This window comes from Mus caroli, unplaced genomic scaffold, assembly GCF_978045245.1.
Source record: "Mus caroli unplaced genomic scaffold, Mus_caroli_1 scaffold_11, whole genome shotgun sequence".
NCBI classification, from domain to species: Eukaryota; Metazoa; Chordata; class Mammalia; order Rodentia; family Muridae; genus Mus; species Mus caroli.
In genome coordinates this window covers 120,034,727-120,058,857 of record NW_028227266.1, presented here as the reverse complement: position 1 = coordinate 120,058,857, position 24,131 = coordinate 120,034,727, and the positions used below count along the sequence as shown (strand labels likewise).

The window sequence follows — 24,131 nt, the reverse complement described above, 5'->3', positions numbered from 1 at the left end:
AATCACTGAAAAGAGCCCATCCCACTGTGGGCAACGCTATTCCCTGGGAGGGTGGCCCTGGCTTACACAGGAAAGCTAGGTGAGCATGCCTGGGTGCAGGTACTCGAGGCCCAACAGGCAAGCAGGGCTCTACTGGCTTCTTTGTCAGGTTCCTGCCTTGAGTTTCTTCCCTGGCTTTCCTCAGTGATGGGTTATGACCTGGAAGTATATAAGCTGAAATAAGTCCTTTTATCCCTCAGGTTACTTTTGCTCAGTGTTTCCTCACTGCAGTGGGAAGGGAAGCAGGTCTCAAGTTTTCCTGGTGAATTCAGTCTTTACTTAATCTTACCAGCTTCATTTGGTCCTTGCCCGATGCCCCTGTCCCTGTGGTGTGGCTGCTGCTTCTGATGTCAGTATGCTGAGTTTCTGATGTCAGTACGCTGAGTTTGCTTTCTTTTTTATGTTCTCTTCGGCCCTTCTGTGCCTGTCCAACCATCCTGGACCGCCATATAGGAACTTGAGTTTCTTGCAGGCAGTATGCAGCTGGGCCAGTCTCACTTGTAATCTATGTGTGAAATTGTCTTTTCAGCAGTCAGTTTAGATCTTTTATACTTCATGTGGTAATTGATGTGTTAGGTATTGCCCGTTCCTTTATTCATTGCCTTTTCTCTGTTTCTGTTTTCCTCCTGTTGGTTTTCTATGGTTTACTTTAACATTTGTTTAGAATTTCTTTTTGGTTTATATGTAGTAGTTTTGACTGAATTTCTTCATAAGGACTTTAGTGTGTGTGTGCGCGCGTGCGTATCTGCGTGCACACAGGCACACAGATGCACACTCTATTCCTTCCTACTGCACATGAAAGTGTCTGTCTTCTCTGTGCATGGACCATGCTTTCTGTCCTCCTGCCACTGTTAGCCCTGACTGGTTCCCCTTCTTGGCTGTCAGATTCTCTTCCTAAGCATCACCTTGCTTCTCCTGACTCAGCCACATTCCTCTGTCATTAGTGCTAGGGGTGCCCAGTGTATCTTAAAGGACAGACCAAGTGGCAGATTTTCATTTGTAGAATTGGTTGAGTGAAGTCCCTCTGTATTACCAACTTCCTGCAGCAGGAACTGTCTCTTGTGTTCCACTGTGTTCCCACACTTAGATCACCAAGTGTTAGGAGCAAGTGCTCAGCAAACACCTGTGAGAGCAAGTGTGTGTGTGTGTGTGTGTGTGAGAGATGGGATGGTGGTGAGTCCAGGTTGTGTGTGTGATGGGATGGTGGTGAGTCCAAGCTGGGATGAGCCATGGAGTCTGGAGTTAACCTCAGAACCTCTCAAGCGACATACAAGAATATTAAGCAGAGAATTGATCTTTGCATTGCCATTTAGAAAGTTCTACCTGGCTTTTTCACAACGGGTTTGCCTTCAGAACACAGGTATTATGAAAGCCACCACTAATTCAAAGCAAAAATGGGAAAGGAAAAGACTCACATCAATATTGTAGTAATTGGACACGTAGATTCCAGCAAGTCTACCACAACCGGCCACCTGATCTACAAATGTGGTGGAATTGACAAATGAACCATCGAAAAGTTTGAGAAGGAGGCTGCTGAGGTGGGAAATGGCTCCTTCAAGTACGCCTGGGTCTTAGACAAATTGAAAGCTGAGCGTGGTTGTGTATTACTATTGACATCTCCCTGTAGAAATTTGAGACCAGCAAATACTATGTGACTATCATTGATGCCCCAGGACCCAGAGACTTCATCAAAAACATGATTACAGGCACATCCCAGGCTGACTGTGCTGTCCTGATTGTTGCTGCTGGTGTTGGGTGAATTTGAAGCTGGTATCTCCAAGAATGGGCAGACTTGTGAGCATGCTTTTCTGGCTCTACACCCTGGGTGTGAAGCAGCTAATTGTCGGTGTCAACAAAATGGATTCCAGTGAGCCACCATACAGTCAGAAGAGATACGAGGAAATCGTTAAGGAAGTCAGCACCTACATTAAGAAAATTGGCTACAACCCTGACACAGTAGCATTTGTGCCAATTTCTGGTTGGAATGGTGACAACATGCTGGAGCCAAGTGCTAATGTACCTTGCTTGGTTCAAGGGATGGAAAGTCACCCGCAAAGATGGCAGTGCCAGTGGCACCACGCTGCTGGAAGCTCTGGACTGTATCCTGCCACCAACTCATTTCAACTGACAAGCCTCTGCGACTACCCCTCCAGGATGTCTATAAAACTGGGGGCATTGGCACTGTCCCTGTGGGCCGAGTGGAGACCCATTGAGTGTTCTCAATCCTGGCATGGTGGTTACTTTTGGTCCAGTCTATGTAACAACTGAAGTCAAGTCTTTGAAGCTTTGAGTGAAGCTCTTCCTGGGGTCAATGTGGGCTTCAATGTAAGGAATGTGTCAAAGATGTTAGACGAGGCAATGTTGCTGGTGACAGACAAAACGACCCACCAATGGAAGCAGCTGGCTTCACTGCTCAGGTGATTATCCTGAACCATCCAGGTCAAATCAGTGCTGCCTATGCTCCTGTTCTGGATTGTCACACAGCCCACATAGCATGCAAGTTTGGTGAGCTTAAAGAAAAGATCGATCGTCGTTCTGGTAAGAAGCTGGAAGATGGCCCCAAATTCCTGAAGTCCGGTGATGCTGCCATTGTCGATTTGGTCCCTGGCAAGCCCATGTGTGTTGAGAGCTTCTCTGACTATCCTCCACTTGGTCGTTTTGCTGTTCGTGACATGAGGCAGGCAGTTGCTGTGGGTGTCATCAAAGCTGTGGACAAGAAGGCTGCTGGAACTGGCAAAGTCACCAAGTCTGCCCAGAAAGCTCAGAAGGCTGAATGAATATTACCCCTAACACCTGCCACCCCAGACTTAATCAGTGATGGAAGAAAGGTCTCAGAAACGTTTGTATCAATTGGCCATTTAAGTTTAATAGTAAAAGACTGGTTAATGATAACAATGCATCGTAAAACCTTCAGAAGGAAAGAATGTTGTGTGGACCATTTGTTGTGTGTGTGTGTGTGTGTGTGTGTGTGGCAGTTTTAAGTTATTAGTTTTCAAAATAAGTACTTTTTAATGGAAACAACTTGACCAAAATTCTGTCACAGAATTTTGAGACCCATTAAAACAGTTTAATGAGAAAGGAAAGTTCTACCTGGGAGTCTTCTGTGTGGGGAGAGTGTGTCGGAGCGTGTGAGTTAGCCAGTGGTTATTATCCAGCCTCTGTCCCTTCATGGGCCCCTTTCCTGGAAGTTCTTTTCTCTTTTCCTTTTAACATGTGTGGATAGACTCTCTCCCCTGTGGTAGGGGAGAAATGGATTTCAGAGTTTGTAGCTGTAGAAGGAAGAATATTGTTGTCCTTTTCCAACATGTCCATGTCCTAGCTTCAGTGTCGACATTACAGGAGCTAAGACTATGAGACTGGAACAAGGGTGGGCATGGACCAGGGAGGGCTGTAAGTCAGCTGACCATGAGATGGGGAGGTTGCTCTGGGTGATCCTGCGAGTCCTGAAACAAGGAAGGTCCTGAAAACATGGAGGGGATTTCTGAGTTTTGCATGAGAGAGACAGATCTGGCCAGCACAGGCTTTGGCTGTGATCAAATGGCTAGCACCAGCATGGAGGGTAGAGAACCTACTTTGTCTGCTTGTTTGAGCAGACATAGTCTATCAAGGCAGGGAAGGCTTGGTGGTGGGATGTGTCCTGCTGTGGTGGAGGATCCGTAATGTGGATCACGAGGCCGAGAGGGGACAGGAAGTGGAGCCGGGAGATAACCCTCAAGGCCCTTCCCCGTGACCCACCCACTTCAGTGGGGCCTCACTTCCTAAAGGTCCCACAAACTTCCAAACTGTTCCACTGGCTAGGGGCAGGTGTTCAGAGCCTGTGGAGACAGTTCGCATTCAGAGTGCGTCAGATGGAGGAATACAGCCACCTCGAGAAGCCGGAAACCATGATGGGGTGGGGGTTCCCCAGATGCTCCATAACATCACTCAGGCCTGTGGACAGCACTGGGCGTGTCTCTCACCCTCTAAAACTGTAAGGGTGGGTTGTGTCATTTCAAGCTGTGAGGCTCCTTACTATTCTTGATGTCAGTAGTGAGGAGAACCTCACACTTCCTCTTATTTAAAAAGTTTTATTTTGTGCACATGGGTATGCTGTCTCCATCTATGTCTATGCACCGTGTGTACCCGGTGCCTGCAGAGACCAGAGGTGGTCATTGGATCCTCTGGAACTGGACGTACCGACGCTTTTGAAGCTACCATGTAGGTGCTGGGAACTGAACCTGGGTCCTCCAGAAAAGCAGCAGCCTGTGCTCTTAACAAGGAGCCATCTCTCCAGACCCCATCTCTCCAGCTGCACGTGCACACACACACACACACACACACCAACATGCATGCACACACACATACACACACGGGCACACACATGCACACGCACGCACACACATACACACACACGAACATGCATGCACACACACACACACACACACACACACACACACGCGCACATGCATATGCGCACAGAGTAAATGGACCACGGAGGACTCGAGAGGGAATAGAAACAGTCTCAAAGGAAGCCTCAGCTAAGGTGCAACACAAACCTCCCTGGCTCATGCTGTGTGTCTTTTCTGTGGGATATGAAAACACCACATGTGTTTAATGATGATTCTGAAATTGAAATCCATGGTGTGACTTTTGGTCCTCACTGGGCAGAGCAGAACTGATGTGGTTACGCGTGTTGCCCCCACAGGTCATGGGTCAGGGACTTCTATGCCGTGTAGCAGAGCAGTTTCTGTTGTGTGGTAAGAAGTGATTCATTGGCTCGCTAAGATAGGCTTTCTTTTGAAATCCATCACTTGTATGCATGGAAATGGTGACTGCTTCCCGTGTCTGTCTGTCTGTCTGTCTCCTGAGATGCTCCCTATTCTCCTGAAACTCTGGATTTTAACTTTATTTCACTGTAAAACGTTCACGAGCATTTTCACAGCTCCAACCCAGCTCCTTTAACCTCCCCAGAGGGTTCCTTGTAAGCCTGTCACGGCCTGTTTAGAGAGCTGAGCCGATACACTGGGGCTGAAGCGAGGCCCAGCCTTGATGGCTGCTCAGGGAGCGATGGGCACCGTGAGGCAGGGTCCGGGCATCTCCGCTCTTCTCAGTCATTTTGCAACTGGGGATTGTAAAATGAGTTGTTATTCTAGCTGTTGTGCATAAAGGACACACAATCCTAGTACTTTATTTATAAGCTGTAAGCCTAGATTGGGCAGGGTGTGAGCTTTTGTAACTTATGTCCCAGTCATGTGTTCCTTGTTGTTTGCTGTTTGAATCTCACCCAGTTATTCTCGTGGTCATTTCCACTCCTGGTGGCGGCCGCCTCCCTTCCTCTCCTGTCTCCTCTTTTTTCAGTCTCTCCTGAAGCCGCTCACTCAATCCTCAAATTCTGCTTTATCCTCTCTACTACCCAATCACAGGCTTAGGCTTTTATTGACCAGTTCACTTTAAACTGAGGAGCAGGGCTTAGGTAGCGCCACTTGCTGTGCGTGAAGATCTGCTCGCCAGGGGCAACCAGGACTGGGGCCAGGATTTAGCCTTTGACTACACAGTAGCACCAGACCAAGCCTGACAGGGGATTCTCAGAGTCCCGTGTCCTGTGTCCACTTGTCCCTCAGAGCTGTCTTAGAACTCCAGAAAGGCACGATTGACTGTATTGAAATGATGTGTCAGAAATAAGGTTTGTGTTTTTAATCAAAAAGTCATTCTTTAATTAACACGCCTCAGAAAGATTCACTGAAGGTGAAGGTTTTTGGCAACAAAATTTAAAGGCCATGGAGCAATCTAAGTCTCCATGTAGGTTTCAGTGTCTCCTGGCTTGGGTTCTGCTTGTAGGTCTACCCTGTAAACCTGCCATCAGACGGAATCTGGTGGAATCTGTACATTTTTATTTGGAGTGATGAAAATAACTTGTGGTCTGCATTCTGTGGCTGGATATTTGCATATACCCATCTTACTTCCATGTATACCACAATGCATACTTCTGCATACCACACATATCCACGTATATCCATCATGTGTCTAGTTTTACTTTATCCAGGATCTCACTGTGTAGCCCAGGCTGTCCTGCACGGCTTCTGGCCACCTCACCAGCTCCTTCAACCCGGCCACCTCCCTGTCCCACCAGAGAAGTTGGTATATGGTCTTTTCATAATCCATGTGTACGTGTGAGAAATTCTTTCGGTTCTCTAACCCTCTCACATCCCCATTCCCCTCTCTCTTTCTGCCCACCTCTTTCCCATGAGAGGGATTGAACTCAGGGCAGGGCAGCACACATGCTGGGCTAGCCCTCCGCTGCTGGGCTACGTTCACCTTTTAGTTTGAGATGGAATCTGGCTAAATCACTTGCATCTTTTTATTTTCGGGGACCAGCAGGCTTTGTTAACTGTAGTCCGCCCTCCTCCGCCTTCTGAGTGCTGGGCTTGCAGGCACGCAGCAGCTCCCTGTCTGCTTACCTTCTTTAAAGGGAATCTTCACACACTAATAGCTCATTCAGCTTTGTTTGTTTTACTAAAGCAAGCCCGCTGTTCCAATGTCCCAGGGCTAGGAGGTGCTGAGGGCAAGCCTGGCAAGGGTCATGATGACCCTTGTTCTTGTCTAAGTAGTGTTCCCCTCTCTTCCCTTTCACCTTCCCTTCCTCCCCCTCCTTTTCTCCCCTTTCCTATTCTTTTAGCGATTACAATCCTTGGATTTTGATAGGAATTGTATTGAATCTTTACCTCCTTGTGTATAGTGAAATTTGACAATTTCAGATCTAAGTAATGAACATAGTTCATTTCTAGTTGTGGTGTGGCTCAGCCCTTTGCACACACCTTTAATCCCTCTGGCTGGAGTACAGACACGTCCTTCGTGCACACCTTTAATCCCAAACAATAAAGGTAAAGTTAGTTTGTAGGAAGAAGCACCAATGTGTGAAAGTGATGTCTAATTGAGTGGCAGACAAAGCGATGAATCAGAGGAAGATTTGACAGAATAGGATGTGCCAGATCTCTAGAGAAGAGAGAGGAAATGGAAGCTATTTTAGAGAGAGACAGACAGCACAGTAGAGCTCGTGGGGAGCAATGCAGTAGAGAAGGAGAGTTGAGCAGCACAGAGAGGGAGAAGGAGCGAATTCTACTGGGAGAGTTTAACAGAGACAGATGGAAGAGGGAACAAGCTAGACACAGGTGAAGACAGAATGAGCCAGAGAGTGAGGAACCAGAAGATTAGAACATATTGCCAGAGTTAGTTTGAAGTGAAGTGAAGGAATTCAGTAAGATGCTAAGAGAAACTAGATCAAATCAGTCAGTTTGAAGAAGAGATTTGAGCAAGAACAGCTGAGTTGGTCCAGCCAGCCAGAGTCCAGAAAGAACAAAGGGTCTCAGATTAGATTGTACAGAGGCTAGATGCTTCCAGGACTAGACCTAGGTTAGCAGACTGAGGCTGTAAGCCTCTAGACAACATTTCTATCAGTGCTGGGAGCCTGCCTGACCTGGAATGGTTTGAAGTGGGACACAGTGTTGGACATAGAAGTAGCTTTAAAGACTGATGATCTCTGGCCTTCTAGCTCTCTAACTACACTCAATGCTGAAGCTGCTAGCATCTAAAAAAAAAAAAATCTAAATATTTTCTTGCTTATTCTGTGGTTGAGAACCGCTGACTTGGGTGATTAACACCTATAGCCTATCAGAGGGGGAGGGGGGGACTAAGTAAAGGGTTAATCGCCAGAGCTCCTTTCTCTCTGGTCCAGAAGCCTCTCCTCTCACTTGTCAGAGGGGGAGGCTTTGAACAATACATTTTTTGAACCAGGAGAAGAGAGTCACCCTGGCAGAAGGAAAGGCTTTTACACAAGCAAATATGCATAAACACACATACATTCATACACACATGCATACATACACATTTGTTAGCACATACTATTTGTTGGGCCTAACAATCGGTCTAACCAGCTTACATATTACACACACATAGCCATACTTACATATCATATGGAGCAAAGCCCAAGCTCCGGCACAGGAAGAACTCACTCATCCTGGCTGAAAAATGAGCTCCAGTATTTACTGCATAGAACAAGAAAAAGCTTCTACCCTTCTATTGCTAAGTGAATTAAACCCAAGTCGGTAAGAAAAAATCTGTATCCTATTTAGTAAGACCAATCCTGCCTTGCTGTTAAGAAAAAACCTGTCCCATGGTAAGAAAGCCTGCCTGCTCTTTCTGCTCTCTCTGTAGTTTCTTCTTTCTTTCTTCCTCTTTCTCTATATGTTCCTTCTGCCCTTGCTCATATGTTATCATTCGTAGTCTTTTGTACTTTTTAGGACAATAGATCACATGGGTTTCCCAGGCATCCTTTTTTTTTTTTTTAAACAAAAGTTCACCAAAAGTTCTAACATAAATTCAAATCATAAATTGAGTAAGTTTACAGCAGAGATGTTTACATATGTTTCCATTAAGACTAGTTATCTAGCTAGACATTCATTACCTGTCACTAGTTCCACAGGTTCATTGAGAGTTAAAAATCATAATTCTTGTGACTAAGTTATCATTGAAGTTTTGTCTAGATAAACCCGGTCAATATTTTATCATCTGTCCTTACACCTACAATAAATTGTTAGTTCCTTTTTATGACCTTTGGTTGTTTTACGACCTCTTGTAATGTGCTCCAAGTTGTAGATGCCTGCTTTCTATCTCAGAAGCAATTAACTCATGACACTTGACTGGCAGAGTTCTCACTGCAGTTTTGACATCAGAAAGGATTTAATAACAGTTCTATTATAAAGGGCTTAATAATTACTAGTATAATCTTAGGAATTCTTATAGGATCATCATTATGAATTAAGAAATAATCTATTTGTCTATACAGCATCACTACAAGATAGTAGTACATCTTCATTGATGTGCAGAAATCTGCCCAAAAGGATGGGCTGATACACAAAGTTCATCCATTCTCTTAACTGGCATCTCCTATAAAGTCAAAATCAAAATACTGCCAACATCTCAGGATATATTACCATTGTAAAACATCATAGTGAGGGAACACTGGACCAAAGCAAAGCCAAAATCCATCAGGGCAAACTCCAAATTCTGCATCTCCATGTCTGATGTCAAAGCACTACCAGGTCTCCAACTCCTTTCCACTTTGATGACTGCAACACACTTCTTTCTTTTGGGCTGGTTCCACTCCCTGTTGTCAGCAGATATCCCACAGCTCTGGCACCTCTAACATCTTGGTGTATCCAAGACAACTTCAACATTGTACCTTCTTATACCAGTGTCTGGGATCCACACATGCTCTTCTGGGCTCCTCCACAGGGCTTGGGACACTTCTCCAGCTCTGTCCTCTGTAGCACTCTGGGCTTTGGTTGACTCTCCTCCACTGCTGCCGTTCTTGGTGATCAACCCATGGTACTGACATCTCTCTTCCAATGCAAGTAGGTTTCGTCATGAACCTCTCACAGGCTCTCTTCATGGTGCTAAGCCTCAGCTTCTTCATATGACCCCTTCAGTCCTGGGCCGTCAACTGCAACGGAGGCTGCACCTTCACCTATGGTCTTCTCTGACTTCTTTTAGTGCCAAGCCTCAGCTGCTCTCCATGACCCCTTCCTACCTTCAAAACCAGTGGCACCAGGGTGACCAATGCGCATTAACAAGCCCAGTTGCTGCAGGAGGTACAACTTTGCTAGGAGTCTTAGCCAAGGTCACCCTGGATTTCTAGAGTCTTCTGGTCTTTTTTTTTTTTTTTTTTTTTTTGGTTTTTTGAGACAGGGTTTCTCTGTGTAGCCCTGGCTGTCCTGGAACTCACTTTGTAGACCAGGCTGGCCTCGAACTCAGAAATCCGCCTGCCTCTGCCTCCCGAGTGCTGGGATTAAAGGCGTGCGCCACCACGCCCGGCTGTCTTCTGGTCTTTTTTTTTTTTTTAAAGATTTATTTATTTATTATATGTAAGTACACTGTAGCTGTCTTCAGACACTCCAGAAGAGGGCGCCAGATCTCGTTACGGATGGTTGTGAGCCACCATGTGGTTGCTGGGATTTGAACTCTGGACCTTTGGAAGAGCAGTCGGGTGCTCTTACCCACTGAGCCATCTCACCAGCCCCCGTCTTCTGGTCTTTTAATAGCTTCAACTAAGATTGGTTTGGAGAGCCATTTGCCTGGCGAATTGTTGGTCCAGTTAAGCTTCAGAGTTTTCTCTCTCTGGGATGCTTTTCTGGAAGCACTGGGCGCAGTGAAGAATCTTTAAGTCACCTGCCTGCTTGGTGGGTGCTAGGAGGGTGCCTGTGCTGCTGTGGAGCAAAGAGTAAACTACAGACCTGTTTTAGATTTGCCCCGACACGACACAGTGCGTGGCTGCTAGCCATGCACCTCACTGTCCCTGGAGGTGTGCATCTAGATGGCTTCGCTGCAGCATCCTGCTGGGTATGGACAGCTTAGCCGTCTGTCGGTCACACAGAGCACTAAACATGATTGACATCCATGAGAGAGCAGCAGGACTGAGACTAAGGGCTGAGGTGAGATGATGGATAACACAGGACAGCAACACAGGGAGGGTGGAAGGAGCTGCCTGGCTGATTCCGGTCTTTCCAGCAGGTTTGGTGTGACTGCAAGCCTGTAACTACAACATAATGCTCATCTCACAGACACAAATATAAAATGAGACTCCCCCCCACCTCAAATTGCAGAATGGCAAGATCTTAGATGGTCCATCTCTTATTAATCTCACAGGGGCTCATATTGGAATATAAATGGACCTTATTTGTGCTTGCAAATCAAATCACCATGAAAGGTTATTTCACGAGGCAGAGGCAAAATCATAATAAAATAATTTAGTGAAAACTGGAGCTGAGAGTGTGCTTAATGGAACATGATGGGGTTTAATTTCCTTACTATTTCCATCATTAAAGCTCCATTATCTTTCCCGAGACCTCATTTAGGCATCCCGTCACAACGCGTCTCTGAGATGTTTCTGGGGCACACAGGAGGCTGGGGTGCCATTAGGACAGAAACCACTAATGCTGTCCCTCCTTTCATTTCTGTGCTTTGATGGCCGCGCCTGTCATCTGAGCTGCATACCTGCTCACTCTCACCTCATCTCCTGAAAGCCATTCGTGCCTGTGGTCTTCAAAGGAGGGAAGTGTGGTTCGTGAGTCCAAAACAGAACCAAGTCTTACCACTCAGAGAGTCCCAAGGTGCAGAGGCTCGAAGGACTCTGGCAGGTCCACCTTGAGTCCCCATCTTAATCATAGCCACAGCTGAGTGAGACTTGACCACAAGACCACATCCGGTCATCAACAGCCACAGCAGACCTTTCCATTTCACACTGTGGTGGTGCTGTGTCTCTTGTTGGTCTTGAACTCCATCGAGTCCTAAAGTAATTGATACCTTAGGCACTGATTGTACTGCGTGTGCATGCACACGTGCGATCATTCTTATGTCTGTGTGTGTGTGTGTTATACACCTGCGTGCATTCAAAGGCCAGAAGTTGGCATTGAGTAAGGCTCATTGCTTTCCACCTTGTTCCTTGAGACAGGGTCTTCACTGACCTGAGGCTTGCTTCCGGCTAGGCTGGCTGCCTCACTCCCCGTGTCTGCCCTACCTGCGGCTAGGGTTCCAGGCATGCATGCATGCTAGTCCCAGGTTTTAAGAAGGTGCTGGGGGGTTGATCTAGGTCCTCTTGCTTTCACGGGAAGTGATCATATTCACTGAGCATCTTCCAAGCCCTAGGCATTCATTCATTTTTACCCACAGTTTCATGTGAATTCTAAAACCTCAGCCCAGTGCAGGTTTTTGGTCTGAGTAGCTGGCCTTGGTGCGGCTTGGTAAGGTTGAATGTCTTCTGCTGCAAACACAGTTCCAGTGCTGTTCCCTAAAACCCCTTTCTTTTCTGGGTCTGCAATTTCCATTGCCTGTTTATTCCTGAGAACTTCCAGCTCTCACTGGCCTCACCTGGCCAAATCCTCGGTACTCTGTCCCATGACCCTTCAGGGAGTGGCCTGGCCATCCTTCAGATAGGACCCCACCCCCAAAGGAACTTGATTGGGGCCTGAGCCCAGAGTGAGGCAGGCAGGCAGGAACTGGAATGGAGTGTTGTTTCTTTTGGCATTTTCTAGTCTAGGTCAGTCACAGGTGGCTGTTTACTTTTTCAGCTGAGGTTGGTGTCAATCCCAGCTGAAAAGCAACCTGGAAAAGATGGCTGGCAGTGTTGCCTTGAATCTGCCACCATGGTCCTTGATGGCATAGGCCTTGATCCATGAACAATAAAACCAAAGTGTTTCTACATCTGGGTGCAGGTTTGGGGTTCTCGTGTGGAGTCTCAAGAGAATCTGCCACGTTCTGCTTGTCTCACAGACTGTAGCGAGCAGGGCAGGTGACTCAGGGTGATGGTCGGTGGAGAAATGGCTAAGCAGCTACTGCCCTGGGAAGGACTTGTGCGTGGATCCCAGCACCTACCCTGGGCAGCTGCCAAGCTCCTGTAAATCCCAGGCCCAGGGGATCTGGCGCCCTCTTCTGGACTGACCAGGTACTGCACACATGTGTCTGTCTTCCTGAGACAGTTCGCACTGAGCATCCACAGCTCACCAGAATTCACAGGCAGACAGTGCCCTCGTGGCGGCGGTGGACAACAGTGCGGTAGGAAGGAAGCAGTTTTGGCACATGTGATACACCAATCAAGAGACAATCATTAAGACATTTTCCTAAAAAATAGCTTTTCTTTAAGAAACATTTCTTAAACTTTAAATTAGTGCATTATTTAATACCTCATTTTGTTTTGTCCTTTTTTTTTTTTTTTTTTTTTTTTTTTTGAGACAGGCTCACTCTGCAGAACAACTTAACAATTCTGCCTCCATCTTCCTCTCCAGGGCTAGAATCATGAACGTATGCCACCCTGCTGTCGAGCAGCTGCTTTTAACTGGAGATTAATTATCGTTTTCTTCTTAGGCTTAGCCTCCCTCAGTGGTCTTTGGTTCCTAGTTACTTTCCTGCCTGGGGATCTGGCCTGGTGCCTTGAGCACATAGGCCATGTTTACAGCTACTTAGCCTCAGCGCCCCCTCAGTCCAGTGGGGGAACTACACCTGGGCCCTGCAACAAGAGAATTCTGCCCACATAGCTCCTCATGCCAGTGCAGCAGGCTCTTCGCCAGGCAGCTGTGGGGCGAGAGGAGCCGTGTGCACGCTTGCATTTTTTTCTGGTTCATCCTTCCTGCTTCAGGCTGGTCTTTTGCTCAGCACATTGCAGGACAGGTCGGTCTGTCAACACTCCAAGAAGATACATAAATGAGATGGCATCCATCTCCAGGGACGCTGGCAGCTTCCCTTGGGCTCCGTTGCCAGGGTTCTCTGCCTAAGCAGACTTGGCAGTGGTCCACCATGCTGCCTCGAGGCACACCCCATCAGGAGCCAGGACCATGGAAGCATGTTGCTGGAACTCCAAATGACATGGATATGCCAGGCTAGCAGCCAAGCAACACAGTTAGCCTGCCAGGAAGGCCTGCTCAGCACTGCCACTACCGTGGAACCAGGGCTAGCATTCTAAGGATGAGCCCAGCAGTGGCTTGGCATCAGTATCCGCTGATTCCGGCCTGCTGCTCTGCCAGGTAGAGAGCTTCCCTCGAGCCCCTCCCTGTGGTGCCTGTCAGTGGGATTTAACAATAGCATTTACTCCCTTCTCTTCTGTAATCAGAAATGGGGATGATGTCCACTCGGTCTTCCGGCCATACTCTTAGGTTGCTTGCACCTTGCTCCAGATGAGAGGAGAGCCTGGGCCCAGGTCTCCTTAGCACTCACCCAGCTGTGTCAGAGCCGCTCGGCACCTGCCAGCTGGCCTCCTCCATCAGCAGAGGAGCTGCTCAGCTACACCATTCCTGACACAGCAGGTGCCACGCAGGCACTCCAGTCTCTGCCAGCCGCAGACAGCCTCACAAGGGGCCCTAATCTCGACCTTTATTCCCAGGAGTTCCTTGCCTCTCTCCGTGAGGCAAAGGGCAAGGCTGATTTTAAACTAGCGGGTGACCTTTGAGTCTCACCGAGCTTGCCTCCTTCCTCTCGCCCCTCCCCAAGGGTTGGTGTGTGACTCAACCACAGAAAAGTTTCCAAATTCTTCAGAAGAAAGTTGCCTGGAGCTGAGGGTTGTCGGAGCATTGTCCTGCATCTCCCTGATGCCCCAGCCTTCTGTCTTGGGGTTTCAAGCCACACCACGGCTCTGGACACAAACAGATCTGTAGAAACAATCTCCCTGGGCTCTCTGTAGATAGATGGGAGTGTTTCATCCCAGCTCTAGCTTATGTGATAGAAGCTGTGGGAATGATGTGGGAGATTGCATCCTAGACAGTATGGATGGAGAGGAGGATGGATGCTGAGCCTAGTGCGGGAGGAAGCAGAGTCGTACGCTGTGCAACTGTGCGGGTTGTATGTAATAGCAGCTACTAGTGGATGAAAGGACCTCATAAAAAGTCACCCGTCGAAAGCAAAGTGTCTTCCCCTCATGTGTGTTTACCATTGCTATAAAGACTACCAGCTTCTCAGGGCTCTGACAAGAAGCAAGATGTTTGCAAAGGGAAGTGAGTGTGCACTGTCACACCCCAGAGCCTCGCTTTGAACCCACTGTGGAATTGTGTGGTCCTAGGTGATTCCAAATCCAGCCAGGTTGACAGTGGAAGTGAACCATCACATTGTGGCATTTTCTTTCCGTCAGGCTTCATTGCTGACCGCAATGTCTTCTGGGTCTGCTCCGGTGGAGTCCCTCCTTTTTAAAGACTGAATACTATCCATTGAAGAAAGGATTTTGGCAAGGACCAATGCTAGCTCACAGCTCAGAAAAGTCTCCAATGCTGGTCTCTGGAGGATCAGGAGTTTCAGAGAGATTTCAGCCCCTCTTGGGGGGTGGGGGTCCCTCCTACCCGGAATCCCAGCAAGGAGGGCCATAGTCTGAGCACTGCTGTGACTTCCAGGCCAAAAGTGATTCCCTGGCTAACAATGAGACAGTGTCTTTGAAAATAAAAATACAGGGAAAAGGGTAATTGCATCATGATTACCTAGGTATCAATAGATTTGTATCCAGTGAGATTGGGCTGCATTTGCCAATGCTGTGGCCTGTGAGCAGGGGGTGCTGTGTCATTTCCAAGAAGGACCTAAATCAAAGATGGATTGGCCCTGCTCTCTTCAGTGAACAACTTTGCTATGTATCATTAGTTACTTATCAAGAGCAGTATGTTGTGTCGTCTGGTCTCTTATTAATCACCCCTTTCTTCCACCATCGAACTGTGAGCATAATTGGATGAAGTTGGTGGCTTGCAGCCGCCTTCACATCCATCTTCCTAAGCCAGTGTCACGGAAACACTGGATTGTGGACATCCACCCAGGAGTGCGCTGTGCACGTCTGATTCTGAAATCGGTGTTAGACACTGGTACTCTGGAAAGCTCACACCTTGTCTTTGTGTGTGTGTGTGTGTGTGAGAGAGAGAGAGAGAGAGAGAGAGAGAGAGAGAGAGAGAGAGAGAGAGCAAGAGAGAGCCAACCAGCATGGTGTCAGGGGAGCTCTCCACAGCAGGATTCCTAGTCACAGGCACACACTGCTCTCTGTCTACCCTGGAGCGCCTGGCATCTCTGCCCATGGATTTTCTCTGTTCCCAGGCAGTTGGACGTCACAGCCAGGGTGATGACCACCTCGCTGGCTCTTAAAGCTTTTGGCCAAGTGCAGTTAGTTGGCCAGGGGATGGTCACAAGTTATGCCTGGTCAGTGGACAGGGGAATGTCAGCATACTGTGGGCTGGGGGAACGTGTATTCACATGACTCAGAGCAGAAATGGGAAGATGGCTCACAGACCAGGCCTGTGGCTCAGACAAGGCTCTGCTGTGCCTGGCCAAGGTGAGCGTTGGAAGTAAACAAGGACCAGGTAAGTAAGGCTGAGGGGACTCTCCAGGAGGCTGGAGAGAGGGCTCCATGAGATGTGAGAGCAGCAAGTTTCAAAACGTGGGCTTGTAGATCATCTCCTAAGTCACAAACTTGGACTGAGGTGTAGATGCCCCAGCGCAGGAGTGAGAGGGACCGATGATAAAGTTCTGCTTACTCTCACCCAGCCCATGACCATCACGGTCAGTGCTTCTGGAATCAGACACTCAGTAGCACGGCATTTGTGGGGTAGAATGGCGAGCCCGGGAGGGGCGAGGTCCATGCTGCTTACAGCCATTATCACCCTCTGCCACAGATGCCACAGTCCAAGGAACCCAGTGAGCAGAACACAGACTCATGCTGTTTCTGGAGATCATGGCTCACAGGACGCCTCCCATTCCTGCATCTCTCCCTCGCCCCTGTATCTCTCCCTCGCCCCTGCATCTCTCCCTCACCCCTGCAGTCCCTCACCCCTGCATCTCTCCCTCGCCCCTGCAGTCCCTCACCCCTGCAGCTCTCCCTCACCCCTGCATCTCCCACCCACCCCTGCAGCTCTCCCTCACCCCTGCAGCTCCCACCCACCCCTGCAGCTCTCCCTCGCCCCTGTATCTCTCCCTCGCCCCTGCATCTCTCCCTCACCCCTGCAGTCCCTCACCCCTGCATCTCTCCCTCGCCCCTGCAGCTCTCCCTCACCCCTGCAGCTCTCCCTCACCCCTGCAGCTCCCACCCACCCCTGCAGCTCTCCCTCAGCCCACCCTCAGACCATGGTTTCCTGCTCTTTGCTGTCCATGAGTTGCTGCCTTCTGCACTCATGCCATTCTTTAGTATGCTTATGGTACATTGCCTCCTGCCTCTGCTGAGAGGTAGGCTTTATCACAGCAGGATTTTACTTACCCCACCCCCATCTTTATTTCCAAGTGAATATTTGGGGGCACAGTGAATATTTGTTGCAAAAACTGAAATGATTCTAAATGCAACAAAGTTGCATTGGGATCCTGGAACTGAGAAAGACAGCAGTGGCACCTGGGAACGTTTAACTAAGGCCTTGTTTAGTTACTTCCCTGTTAGTAACCGAGCTGCGCTCTGGTAAGATGCTGAAGAGAGGAGCGGGGCTGGAAGTTTACCTCCATCTCTGCAGTGCTTCTGTTTCGGAAGAGAAGGGACTCAACCCTTCAGCCACATTTTGGAGAATGAAGGAGAAAGGTAGTCTATCTTGAGGATGATGTAATGTTCTGCCCGGTCTGTTGCAGGAGCATCAGGAGAGCATTCTGGGTAATACCATGCAGAGTGTGATTGCGTTGCTCAACAATCTGGTTGCCTACAAAGACTCAAACATGCAGCTGCTTTATGAACAAGGTAAGCTGGGAATTGAACCTGGACCCTCTGGAAGAGCAGCCATTGCTCTTAAGCACTTATTGCTGCTGGACCAGACCCTAATAGATAGTTAATACTAATACTAATAATTGATCTCCAAAGTAAGTCTTAGCCATCAACTGATGTCCCCAGCTGCAGTTTTGACATTTTGGTCCTGGGTGTTGGAGCTCTACTTTATGTGCAAACTGTGCACTCAACTGCTTCAGTATTCCTCCATCCTGAGGAAATTATGCATTGTCCTCTAATGAGAAATATCAGCAAAGGCTTGGGGCTTGGGTGCACGACTGTACAGTTCCAGCCCCGCCTGTTTCTTGTGGGCTATATCCCGAGTGAAGCAGCTTCTGATACAGTGGGAGGCAAAGGAACGTACAGAGGAGAGAAACAATCTGAGCTTCAAGTTCTGTGATAAAAGGCTTATGAATCGGAGTAGGGTGTGGCCTCTGGCCTGTCCAGCCTGTGGTGGTGATGGTGACCCAGAATCCTTTGCTCCCTGCTACAACAACAGTAGAAGCAAGAGCATGATGAGTCCAGATCTTGTTAGGGAATAGAACTGGGCAGGCTGTGAGTGTCACTGGCCACAGCCTGGGCGTTTGGGGACACAGAGGTCTGGCATTCCATGGAGCTTGAGGACCATCTGACCTCAAAGATGAGAGCAGTCCTGTCCCTTGGTGCTCTTGTAAGCTAAGAATGACCTTGAACTCCTGACCCTTGCACCCCCACCACTCAGGGGCTGGCATCTGCTGTGTACCAGTGGTGCTGGATTGAAGTGTTAATGTGTAACTCAGTGGTTTGGGTATTGGTTTGTTTGTTTTATTAAACATTTTTATTTTAAAAATGGGGGTGAGATTATAAAACAGAGTGAGACTGCTTGCTTCTTTCTGAAAACTATCAGAGTTATTAACATTTCGGAGCTGAGATTGGGCTCATCCTGCACCCTGACATTTCCCTAATGGATCTGAGTGCCAACCTGGCTTTCCCAGCAGAGCTGTCAGGGTGACAGATTTACACGGCATGGCACAGTACCACAGACCAAAAAACAAAGCAAACAGAGCACCTCCAGAGAAGCATTTAAAGGAACTAACTCTCTTTGTCTTCGATGGTTCATAGAGTGTCAGGAATCAAGACACTGATTTTTTTTTGTCAAGTTTATATTAATCTGTCTAAATCAGCGTTTATTCAAGAGACCAGAAAATCACTTTGAGAGTAGTCTGTGCTCTAAGAATAAAGAAGCCACATTTGACAGCCTTCTCAAACTCCTTGAAGAATAACTTTCAAAGCTGGGTGGCACATGCCTGTTATCCCAGCACTAAGGAGGCAAAGGCAGGGGCATCAAGAGCTAAGGGCCAGCCTGAGCTACATAGTGAGCTCCCAGACATCCTGGGCTGCGTGATAAGTTCCAGTCCAGCCTGGGTTACATGAAACCCTGTTTCAAAAAACAAACTCACTAGACAAGTTGGCAAACCTGTTACCTGGAGATGCATTAAGCAGCATTTGGGGACACATGCAGTGTTTGCCATGTGGCTTTGGCCATTCAAACCTGAAGCAATCCTCCTGCCTCAGCCTCTTTAAGACAAGGACTACAAATGTGGCCACAAGGCCTGGTTTTGGTCTCATGTTTTAAAAACGTTTCTTTATTTTATTTCAAATTCTGTCTGTCTGTCTGTGTGTGAAGGTGTACATGCAAGTGCGGGTGCCTTCAGAAGTGAGGCATTGCTTGCTGTGGAGCTGGACTGACGGCTGACTGTGAGCTGCCTGGGGTGAGTGCCAGGAACCGAACTCAGGCTAGAGCAGAGCATGCTCCAGCCACTGAGCCGCATCTCCATCTCCAACTCTCGTTTCCGTAGTAACTGTCATGCACACGCTTACTCTGGTGATGGAGCTATAGAGGATGGAGCTGTAGCAGGCAGCCACATGCTTAGTGAAGTCTGAGAAAAATCCCTGAGTGTTCTAAAACATGTTCTCTGGAAACTTCTACAAGTCTCAGTTATGCAGAGACTGGGTCAGTTAGAGTTTACCTGGTTACAGCTCTCCTTAAACCTTCGCAAAAGCGCTAACTATGGGACGGGTGCAGTGGGTCTGTGGACAAGGGGCTTCATCTGCACAGCCTTGTGAGTGTGTAGGGCTGATGCTGAACTAGTCCTCTCCTAGGCCCCCCTGGCAGGGAACTGGCGGAGCAGCAGGGGCTGGAGTGAAGACCCCTTCAGTCACTTGTCTAATTAGTGTCTCTGGCTCTGTAATAGAGATGATGACATCACACCCACCCACCCACCCACCTGTAGGGGACTGGTGAAGGTGAAGCTGGCTAATGGGCATGAACCATTGGAGAAGGGCCCAGAACACAGTAAAGCCACCAGAAACAGCAGCCACTTTCCATGAACCAAGCAGGCTCCCCGGGGAGCCTTCCCAGCCTTGCTTTACTCCTGGTGCCTGTAGACACTTCCTGGCCTCAGCCTTTCTGATACCCTGTCGGTAAAGGATGGGTATGGAGCATGTGCCAGGCACCGCATGCAGGGCTGTGCACAAGGTTGGCAGGATTTAAGGTAAGATGATTCGTGAAGCAGTTAAGAGACAAATGCTTAAGAGCAGCCGTGGTACCCGGCACTCCCCAGCTATCCATCCCAAGCCCCTGAATCCCAGGGCTCAGCCTCATCCCCCTCCCCATTTTGCTGGTGGCACTGGGACAATGACATCCCAAAATCTCTCAGCCAGAACCTTCCCTGTCAGGAGACTCTGGAGAGCTGTGCTTGTGTTCTGTGTAGCTCGCCCAGGTGACGTGTGCAAATGCACCAACACTGGCACTACCTTCCCGTCCTCCCTTCTGTGTGTACCTACTGTGTGTAGTGTAAGACATTATGTATTTGAAAGCTTTGAGACCATCAAGATTGGTAATAGCTGACGTGTTCATTGCCTCCTGACCCAATTTTACCTCTGCTGCCATGGGACCCAGCTGGGATTTTATGCATCCATGTTTGGGAGCTAAAACATTGCATGCAGTGTTTGTCTGGCTTCCTCTGGCACCCACTTCCTCAGTGTTCAGTGAGGATTCCTCAGACCTCAGATGCTCTGAAACAGTAAGCCATTTTACCAGCCACCCAAAAGGGTTCCAGTAAGAGACAGTTAACAAGCTTCCTCCTCTCTCTCCAGACTTCTTTTAAGATTTGAGACAGGGTCTCACTATGTAGCCCTAGATGTCTGGGAACTCACTGTGTAGATCAGGCTGGTTTTGAACTCATAGAAATCCACCTGCCTCAGCCTTCTGAGTGCCGGGACTAAAGGGGCATGCCACGGTACCTTGCCCAGATTCGATTTTGAAACATGAATATTGGTGAGGAAAATACTCACAGGAAAGTGAGTCTGAGACTCTGGTGGAAGAGTTTCAGGCAGCTGTGCCTTCAGTGGGTGCTCAGGAGCTCCAGAGAGCCTGGCCTTTGAAGCCATCTTCCCTCAGAGAGCGCACACCCACAAGCATTTGGAGAAGGGAGCATGGCCTGGTGGTTGGCGGTTGGTGTGGGTTTGAATCTGGGCTTGCAGCTTACTCCCTGAGATGCCCAGGCTCATCTCTTCTAGAGATAATGGAGCCCCTTCCAAGTGTTTGTTTTGAAAGTCAAATGATAATATATGTAAATTTTCATGCATAATCACCAAGATTAGCATAAGCATTTAAGGTAAGTAGTAAAAGCCAATGAGCCTGTCATCTTGACATCTGACCATGTGCAGATCCTGCAGTGGGAAGGGAGCCGCAGCTGAGTGACAAGAAGAGACAGTGTGTGTCCCGGTTCTAATTGAGTTCGTCTTCACCAACCAGCAAAGCGCCACCAGCACGCCAGAGCCCCTGCTGTTAATAAGTGGAAAATGACTCATTTTCAAAATGGGTGACTGCAGGATTCTGAACAAAGGGACACTTCTCTTAGGAGGTGATAATTGAAGAGGAAGGCTTCATCAGGGGGGATCTAGGGCCGTGTGTAAAACGTGCTAATGGAGGCGAGGCCCAGAGGAGACCTGCAGCCGCTGCCCAGGAGGCAGAACTAAGCTGACAGCTGCACAGAGCACTCTGTCTGGCCTGATCACAGCTTATGGAGGAAATGAACCACACTTCTGGTGGATTAGCGCCACAGATGTGGCTTTAGCATTTACTTAATGATAGTTTGTTTGGTAAACACTTCTGATCCGTGGTTGGCTTTCTTCTTCACTGTACCTGGTGCTTTCTGTCATGGCCTGTCATTCCCCAGGGTCTTACAATTCCTTGTCAACTGAAGAGTAGAGAAGGTAATCCTTCTCTTATTCCAGCAGAGGAATAAATGTCTGCACACCTTATATCTGAAGAGAAACTAGTATCCATAATATATAAAGAGCATCTACAACTCAATGATGGGTAAACACAGGACCTAGCACAAATGCAGAGAAGACTTGAATAGACACACCGCCCCACCCCCACCCCCCAAGAAGAAGCACAAGTAATGGCATTTGTGGAGCCTGGGCGTCTCTTCCCCATCCCCTCAGCGTTCTCCCGGGCTTCTCTGAAGGAAAAACTAGTGTCCCTACTGTGGGGAATCAGTTGTCTCTTCTTCAAGAGGGAGAGCACCTAAGTGAATCACAGATGAAATGTTAGGAAGAAGCCTGAGAGGAGCACTGGCAGAGCACAGTGCGCAGGTACAGGCTCACGCAGGCGCAGGCTCACATCTGCCTGTCAGACTTGAGTGGCTCCGGGAGGCTGGACCCTGAGGTGCTTTGTGATCGATTATCTTTGGTTGGCATTGTTTTCGTTTATCCTGTGGTGTATGCAGGGCACCAGTTCCAGGCCCCGTGGTGAACACTACAGTTTCTCAGCGAGGACGGCAGATGGTCTGCCCGTAGCTTAGTCTCGTCTCCCTGGGCATCTCAAATCTTCTGTCGGGCCCTTAGTTCCTAATACAAGAGTGCTGTCATGGAACTGTGGGCCTGAGTTCTATTCAAGTCCCCAGGCGGCCACTTCACATTCAACAGGCTGGAGAATGGGGGACATGGAGGTCAGCTCTGGGCTTGGGGACGCAGTGTGAGAGGTTGGCCTCTGGGCTGCTGAGCTCCTGGACTGTGAGTCGCTGATTCGTGCTCACATCATGTTTACCGAGCAGCCTCGCTGTCTCCAGATGAAGTGCAGGGGAGAAGTTAATGTGAAGAAATCAGGCTATTAGGATGTAAATCGTTTTGTGTGTAAGCGCTTTCCTGATGTGTGGCGCAGCACATTCACTTTTATTCCCTTCTGCCACTTTTGAGAACTGAGGACGGAAATGTGGAAGGAGCAGGTTAGACTCCAGCAGAAGAAGTGCCGGCATCTGCCTCTCCTCTTTCCTTTGATGGCGTCAGCGCTGCCAAGCTCTCTGGTGCCTTCTCTTTTATATCCTTAGAGGGAAAACAAATCTCTAGCAGGCAGCCGTTACTGCAGCTCATTGCTACAGGACTCAGCAAGCGGGGCATTAAAGCAAAGATGGTTATTAATGGGATTAAAACAGTAATAAAACTTTATGGAGGCATTTAATAACTCCTCCACACACCATGAAACAAGGCTAATCCTTCCCCTTCACGGGTGAAGTGTGCTATCTGTGTCAGGGTCCACTGCTCTGACTCTAAGCTGAATGTCAAGAGATCACTTAGACTTGAGACTTCCTCATGTGCATTTTATTGTCAAAGTCCTTAGGATCCCAAACACTTATGAGGTGAGACCCCGGAGAGCAGCGATCTAGAGAAAGGTTTTGATAGAGTAGAGCACAGACCCCTTCCACTTGCAGATAGGAAACCAAGCACTGGCAGACCATGAGTCTTGTCCGCCTGAGCACTGAACTGCGAGCTGAATCGGGCTTCCTCTCTTACCTGTCTCAGTTCCTCACTAGGAGTTGAATGCACACAGGCCATTGTTCGCCACCCACTGGACACTTTCCCATAAGTGGTTATTTCTGGATCTTTCTTCCAGTATCTCCCTTCTTTCTCTGTTCCTTGCCTGGGAGAGTCCCTCTCTTGTTGCACAGGTTGTTCACTCTGTTTGTTTCCTTCACTTTCATTCAGCAGACCACTTGTTGTTTTTAATTTGTGTATATTATGTGCATTCACGTATGTGTGAATGCATGCATGGAGGTCAGAGGACAATCTTAGGCATGGTCCCCACTTCCCACCTCTTGCTATTCGCCACCGTGAATGGTCATTCGTCTCTCTGACCTGTGAGTTTCGGGGGATGGATTCTCTTGCCACAGCCTTCCCTCTCACCAAGAGTGCCAGGGTTATAGGCATTCACCGTTGTCCTAGCTTTTACCTGGGTTTGGATCCCCTGAATCCACCCTTGTGTGGCAGGTGTCCTGTCTTCTGGGTGCTTCCTTCATCTGGGAGCTACTGTCTTTGGATCAGAACATTTGGAGTCACAGTAGTTCTGTCCTGTTGATGCTCTTCATTGCTCAGATGACCAAAAGTGGATAGTGGGGTCCAGGTGCTCGCTCAGGACCCACAGCTCCCCCAGGAAGGACTGAAGATGATCAGAGATGAGAGGCCTGGCCCAGGCCGCTTCTCTCCGGATGCTCGCCCAGCCAGTTCTTAGGTGAGGCACGGCTTAGCTGAGGTGCCACTGGGCTCTCTCTTCCACCTCCCATCTGGCCCTGGTGTTGGCTTTAGATTTTGTGGATTGAGCTGGGACAGTTGCTTCTTTGAAAGCTGATGTTAGTGACAACCCAGGTGCTTCCCGTATAGATGCTCATTAGCTCTCAGTATGTTTGGAGATTAATAACAGGCTTGAAAATGTATAGACCTGGCTAGTTTCTAGAAAAGCACCATGTAGTCAGAGAATAAAGTCCTGCTAATCCACTATGAACTGAAGGTCCCTAAGAAAGCTGCTCCTACAGTAAAGTTTCCA

The 24,131-nt window shown here is 48.5% G+C and overlaps 1 protein-coding gene and 1 pseudogene across 4 annotated transcripts in view; both read left to right on the top strand.

The window, feature by feature from the left end:
• Ulk4 (unc-51 like kinase 4) overlaps positions 1-24,131 on the top strand; it is a 283,459-nt gene that overhangs the window by 133,066 nt on the left and 126,262 nt on the right. For all 4 annotated transcript variants that reach the window (XM_021173384.3, XM_021173385.3, XM_021173383.3 and 1 more), the window contains exon 32: positions 17,134-17,239. In XM_021173384.3, coding sequence (XP_021029043.1) covers positions 17,134-17,239 — 106 coding nt within the window. The remainder of the gene's footprint in view (positions 1-17,133; positions 17,240-24,131) is intronic.
• LOC110302596 (elongation factor 1-alpha 1 pseudogene) lies at positions 1,434-2,831 on the top strand (annotated as a pseudogene).